Below are 7,243 nucleotides of genomic sequence, written 5' to 3'. Positions count from 1 at the left end.
GCTGCACACATGCTGCTCTGCTCGTGTTCATCTTCAGTTCTCTCTTCACAGCAGTTCAGTCAGTGTACTGTTTGAGTAAATTAATTACTCCTGGATATTGGTTTATTTCGACTCGGAGGGAGTGTCAGCCACGTTAAAAAAGTAAATAACTTAAGTAAATTGTGGATTAATGCTACCTGGAGACGCGAACCGTTTCAAACGATTCAGTCCGATTTGGTGAACTGGTTCAACCGGTTCACTAAGAAGAACCGGTTAAATTGAACGATTCGTTCGCGAACCGGTCATCACTACAGGGTATAGGTGCATATGGACATGCAAGCACTGTCACCGGCAGCAAGTTTAGTTTTACCTTTCTTTTTGTTTTCATTTTGAAAAGCTTATCTTTGCTGTTTACCTCACGTTATGCTATGGAGGCTTTTTTTTATTATTTAAATTTTTTTTTTTATTATAATTTTTTTGATTCCTCAGTGTTTGCTAAACGTTCTGTAATGTATTATAGGGTGACCATAAGTGCCATTTTCCCAGGACGCGTCCTGGCCAGGATTTGTTTTGGCTTTGTTTTCCTGTTTTCATGCTTGCTGAAGGTAATGATCGAAAAGTAGTTTGACCAATAACATGCAAGCATTGTACATAATGGACCAATCATGGTGTGTGAGAAGGTGGGATCTACGGTCAAAGCGATGCAATTACGCGTACATATTAGGTGTGCGGCGGCGCATTAGGGTTAGCAGTGCGGCTCAGTGTTTGACATCAAAGTACCTCGAGAGCGTTTCGAAAGCATAACCGTCTGTATGGTACTTTGATGTCATACACCGATCGGTCTGCACACGCAAACAAAGCCAAAATATTTTAGGCAATATACAAATCCTGGCCAGGACGCGTCCTGGGAAAATGGCACGTATGGTCACCCTAGTTTATTAACATTACATCAGTTAATGAAATACGGTATTGTATTGTGAATTTAGATTAAGTCTGTAAAACCTAAAATGTTGCTACCATTTTTTTTACGGTGAAGTTCTGGCAACCACAGCTGCTGGTATTTTACCATAAATGTCACAGATTTTTGTTTACAGTGTGGGTTAAAAAGGGACAAACCCAGCGGTTGGGTTGTTTTGAACCCAACCGCTGGGTCAAAACAACCCAATAGCTGGGTCAAAACAACCCAATAGCTGGGTTTGTCCCTTTTTAACCCAGCGCTGGGTTATATTTAACCCAGCATTTTTTAGAGTGTAGCCTACAATTTTGGCTGATGAAATAGACAACATATTTGCCAGATGAAAATTGATCTAAGGGCGCTCTTGCTTAATTTATTTTTATTACAATTAAGGGTGTTTGTGGTGGTTAGTGTACCTCCGTGTCAACAAAACAAACAGACGCCTTATGATCATGCATGTCTCCCTCTAGTGGAGGAGTCGCTTAAGTAGACAGAGGAGTGGCCGATTGGTTTGTGCCCTTTTTAAGTCAATGCCTGTCATCTGGCTGGAATGCGCTCCTCACACACTGCAGCTCTCAGCTCGGCTATAGCAGTCTTATGTTCTGTCTTAACATTCCTCCAGACCGCGCTCATTAGAGCTTGCATCGACAGCACCGGTAAGTAGACAGTGTTTTAATTAATAGGCCGTAATAAAGTATTTTAAAATAACCTCTTTTAATTAAGCATTATGCAATATTAACACGAAGCACAAGAGATAAATCATACTGTTGTGCTATAGAAAGTTTATTGGAGGTCATTTGTGGCTTGCAAATGTCCCCGAAAGTTTTTTGCGCATTTTCTGTTTCTGACTTCTGATAGTATATGTTTAGGCTACGTTGCGCTGACTGACATTCAGCCTACAGCATTTATATCCACGTAGACTATTCATGTAAAAGAAATGCTTGAAATTCAGATTTATTAGAAATGAATCAATCACTTGACATGAAACGTACACCCTTGAAATAAAGGCAGCGTCTCTTCTGTAAAGAACCATTCTGGCGTCTGCTTTGCTTTGTTTATGAATGTAGCGCTTCTAACAGTTTACTTTCTGGCCATCTCCCCATCAGCTTGAAAACTTCAGCATGTCAGACTCCTTAAACTACACAACATCTCCACTGCCCTCCAGTGTTCCATCAGTCGCTGGAGATTCAAACGCCACATTATGCCAGGACTGGGAGCAGTCTCATCACCTGCTGTTCCACCTGGCCAACCTGAGCCTTGGTCTAGGTTTCCTCGTCCCCACCACAATAGCGCTTCATATGATCTTCCTCAGACTGCTGCTGATGACAGGTACAGAGCGCCCTCTTATGGTGGTCAACAGAATAGCGATGCGCATGCATTTGTTTGGCTGACAATGAATGCTAGTTAAAACGTAGGCTAGTTATCTTAACATCATGAAGATTAAAATGGTCGTACACATCTACTGAAACGATTGAAATAATTGGCCTATAAGAAGTTTAGAAGGTATGATTGAACTTCATGCATTGTAGTTTTAATTCCATAACGTTTGTTGCAGTCAATTCCTTTTCAATTGTTGAGCTGAGATATTAACAGATTAATGTGCGTCTTTAAATGTAGGCTACTTCAAAAAAAAAGTCAGGCCTAATATAAGATGAGGCATTACAACTAATACCTTTTTGGTAATTGAAATAACATTGAAATAAAATATTAATATTGTATTATAAAACTTTAATGAAAATTAGAAATGTCTTGGCAACTAAATGAAATAAAAAAGTTGATTTTGGTGTGCTATTAATTAAAACTACAACTGAAAGAAACATAAAGATATAAAACAAATAAAAGAACGTAGCAAAATTACTAAAAACTTAAAATCTGACGATATAAAATGAAAGCTATTATGTATCAAATATATCAAAATATTAATAAATACTATAATCATTTATAAATAATACTAAAATAACACTAATGAATCTATGATTTGAACGAATTTAACAATTTCAATGTTTCAAAGTATTTTGCAACCTCAAGTAACAAAATATCAAAACCATTCAAATACCAGAATGACAAAAGTGTCTGAAATGACCTACCACTGAGCTGCTAGATAGATTTATTATTATTATTATTATTGTTTTAATCACATTAAAAAGATAATAATAAAAGTAGTGGCAAGTATGGTCTATATCAGTTCTAATTTAATATACCGGTAATAAGGAAGTCTGCGCAGAATATTTTTTATGCACAATTCAAAGATTTAATTTCGATTAAGATTAGTGCTGTCAAACGATTAATCGCATCCAAAATAAACGTTTTTGTTTACATAATATATGTGTGTTTGTTCTGTGTGTATTTATTATGTATATATAAATACACACACATACAGTATATATTTTGAAAATATTTCCATGTATTTCCATGTCTATATATTATATATATATATACATGTCTATTCATATAATTTAGATTATAAATAAATATATTTAATATATATAAAAAAAAAAATCTGAAATATATACATGCATGTGTGTGTATTTATGTATACATAATAAATATACACAGTACACATACTATATTATGTAAACAAAACTTTTATTTTGGATGCGATTAATCGCGATTAATCGTTTGACAGCACTAATTAAGATTCATATGCACTTTTAAGAAACAAACAAAAAAACTAATTTAATCGCTTTTTATGTGGGGGGACTGCTAGCCTCGTGGTTAGTGCGCAAATATATAGTGCAACTATGCTAGCGGTGACCCGAGTTCGATTCCTGTCTCCAAGACCTTTGCCGAACCTGCCTTTCTCTCCACCCAATGCTTTCCTGTTTGCCCTCTTCTGCTCTATCCAATAAAGGCATGACATGCCCATAAATGTAACTTAAAACATTTTTTTCATGTTGTATTGATTCATAACATTGCTCAGCTTTGTTGGATTTGAAATGCTTATCTTTATTGGATTTCAGGGTGCTGTTTGTTCATAGCATGGGCCACATTATATAGATGCACATTGGATGTGATGGTGTGGAATGTGGTTTTCCTTCTGGTGAACTTCATGCATTTCTTCTTCCTGCTTTATAAACGCAGACCGGTGAGTACAGCCACCAAAGAGCAAGCTACATATTATTGATAAGAGTGTTTGTATGTCCATTGCTGAGAGATGCTTAAACTGCATCCAGGTAAACAGAAGTCAAATACCATGATTTTTTATTGAGAAAAGAGCTTTTGCTGTTATCATCTTTCTCTGTCTTTAGCCAGGTTTCCATCCAAGGATTTTTTTTTGGCGAAAAAATATTTAGCGCTTCAAAATTTTTACCGATATAGCTGATGCCATTTATGGATACAATTTCTCATGTGTGGACACAATCTTTTTCCGTTTAACTTTAGCGCATCAATTCTATATTGATACTTCAAATGTCGCAAAAATTTGTTTGGAAACACTTTTTGTCGAGAAAAGGGGCTTTAACGCAAATAAATGTGGTGTCACAAGACAGAATTAGCCTATAGGCAGAATTATTCATTTTGTTCTGAAGATGAAAGTTGTCGAGTTAGTAATGCATAACTGATTTTTTGATTTTGATTTTGAAAATCAACACTTGATTTTTTTTTTCCTTATAAAAGTGGAAACAATTTACAATACTCGTTCATTTGTGGTCATATGAATAAGACATTATTCGAAACTATTCTAATTATTTATTTTATTTGTGTACATCCACAATAAAAACAAACACTGTGCTTTTGTAAAATAAAGGAAACAAACAGGATGCCGCTTTTTCAAGAGCGCATCACAAAAATGAACCGAAATTCTGCATATAGGCTGCTACTTGTTCGACAGTTTTTTTTCTTTCGTTTTGTTAATTTATTAATTATTTATAAAAATGTATTTCGCACATAGGCCTATTCATTTCTTTTATAGATAGCTTTATTATGTTTTTCTCCATTTGCAGAAGCCCAGCAGGTGCGTTACCATGTGAATCCTCACGTTCTGTTATTTATGCTGCTTTTTGCATGTATAAAATTAATCCCTGGAAAACAAATGTAGGTATTTTTAATGGGTCACTGCCACGTATCAATTGAAATTTAATTTAATTGTAATTTATCATAATATTGTTGGTTAACAGTTAATAATGGCTTAACGACCGTCGGTTAGAAGAAATAAAATAACCGAAATGAACATTCCTATTTCCAATAGTCTAATAAAAGTTCATCAGAAAAATAATAATAATATAACTGCACCTGCTTATGAATATTGCTTGATGATCAAGTATGTTGATGTTATAGACTAAATAGTCTATAACAAAGTACAAAAAAAAAAACTCATGAAACTTGTTAATAAAAATAATTTTATGTAGGCCTATACAGTTTAATAATAGGCTATATAATAAAGTTTTTTTGTTTCAAATGGATGATAGAACAGGCTACTAGCCTATATAATTTGCGCAATAGGTGAAATTATGTATGGAAACAGCTCAAGGCAATTCTTTTTTTGTGATACACCAAAACTTATGCGACAATTCGTTTTTTTTTAGGGATGACGTCATCACGCACAGCATTTTATCGGTAAAAGGCCAGTTGGATGGAAACAGGCTGGACACAGCAAATTTCGCAACGTTTTTTTTTACGCATATTCTCTTTGTCGATAACAAAACAGCGCGCTTTTATGTCTTCATGAGTGGGAATTGTAGTTTCTGTACAGTGGCTAGTAGTGATGGTCACGTTGCCTTTGAATGAATTCTGATTCAGAATTCACTTTCCTATTGTGCTAAATTCAATATTCCTGTTTGCTTATGTTGTTTAATTCCAGATTAAGATTGACAGGGAGCTAAAATCATTGTTCAAGCGCATGTTCGAGCCCCTGCATGTACGTGAAGCTCTGTTTCAGAGGCTCACCGGCCAGTTCTGCACCATCCAAACCTTAAAGAAGGGCCAGGCCTATGCAGCAGAAGATAAGACCTCTGTTGATGAGCGCCTCAGCATTCTTCTCAAAGGAAAGTAGGTGCTTCACTTCACTAAGAGTCCATATTTACTTTCTAGCTCTCCTGTCATATGTGCATTGTTTTTGAATTCTCTGACAAAATGTATGCATTTGACAGGATGAAGGTATCGTACCGTGGCCATTTCTTGCATAATATTTACACCAATGCTTTCATCGACTCTCCAGAATTCAGATCGACTCAGATGAACAGGGGTGAGAGGTTTCAGGTAATGTTTAAAGTGTATTATTTAAACATATCCATTGAATAGTTTTAATGGTGAAAAATCACCATTCACAAGTGCTTCTCAAAATATAGCATCAACATTGTCATTTCTGGACCCTGATACAGTTATAAAACATTTTATATAAAACAGGGGTGCCCAACCCTGTTCCTGGAGATCTACCTTCCTGCAGAGTTCAGTTCCAACCCTGATCAAACACACCTGTCTGTAATTATCAAGTGCTCCTTCAGATCCTAATTAGTTGGTTCAGTTGTGATTGATCAGGGTTGGAGCTGAACTCTGCAGGAAGGTAGATCTCCAGGAACAGGGTTGGGCACCCCTGATATAAAACATATTAAAAATATTTTTTTACTATACTCTTTACATATTTATAATAGTGTCACACTTTATTTTAAAGGGGTCATTGGATGCTACATGCACTTTTACAAGTTGTTTGAACTGAAATGTGTGTTGGCAATGTGTGTACACAACCACCCTATAATGATAAAAATCCACCCAGTGTTATTTTTTTTATGCCTTTCTCAAATCGAGCCGATCTCAGACGTCACACAGACAGGCCCCTCCCACGATAGTTTGATTGACAGTAGCGTTTCAGCACAGACTAGACTGGCGTCTTACCTTAAACCCGCCCTGAGTGAGCTGTCATCAGTCCGCCATTGTTTCACCGCCGGAGCAGATGTAGACAAGAATGACTCCTAAGTGATTGAGATGTTCTGTTGTTGGATGTAATAATGAACATAGCAGTCACCATTTACTCCCGACATCTGAGCCGTTGAAGAAGCAGTGGATTACATTTGTTTTTGAAGGGGATGTGCTCCCGATCTACCTAAATGCGTCTATGTTCGCGTGAATCATTCGTGGTCCAGCTTCACCTACAGAAGAAGTGAGTACAAGGTTTTTTAATGAATCTTTGCAAATCGCCTTTCCTAATAATGTGCTTATTAGCAAGTTTCACGATGATTGCGGCTAAAGTAAACAGTCCCTCAGAGTGCAGCTTGGAAGAGAGGGGCGGGGTCAGCAGAGCTCATTAACATTTAAAGAAAAATGCTACAAATCTGCATGCTCTGAAAAGAGCTGTTTTTGACAGGGTAAAAAAAG

General features: G+C 36.3%; 1 protein-coding gene across 1 annotated transcript in view; it reads left to right on the top strand.

Moving 5' to 3' along the window:
• The first annotated feature begins 1,454 nt into the window (after nt 1–1,454).
• Nucleotides 1,455–7,243, top strand: part of LOC107714422 (blood vessel epicardial substance-like) — a 12,421-nt gene continuing 6,632 nt past the window's right edge. The window contains exons 1-5 of the mRNA XM_016520252.1: nt 1,455–1,590; nt 2,041–2,263; nt 3,895–4,019; nt 5,733–5,920; nt 6,022–6,130. Coding sequence (XP_016375738.1) covers nt 2,056–2,263; nt 3,895–4,019; nt 5,733–5,920; nt 6,022–6,130 — 630 coding nt within the window. The 5' untranslated portion in view covers nt 1,455–1,590; nt 2,041–2,055. The remainder of the gene's footprint in view (nt 1,591–2,040; nt 2,264–3,894; nt 4,020–5,732; nt 5,921–6,021; nt 6,131–7,243) is intronic.

This window comes from Sinocyclocheilus rhinocerous, unplaced genomic scaffold (assembly GCF_001515625.1).
Source record: "Sinocyclocheilus rhinocerous isolate Xijiao unplaced genomic scaffold, SAMN03320098_v1.1 scaffold839, whole genome shotgun sequence".
NCBI lineage: Eukaryota > Metazoa > Chordata > Actinopteri > Cypriniformes > Cyprinidae > Sinocyclocheilus > Sinocyclocheilus rhinocerous.
The sequence above is the reverse complement of the archived record's forward strand: the minus strand, read 5'-3'. Positions and strand labels throughout refer to the sequence as shown.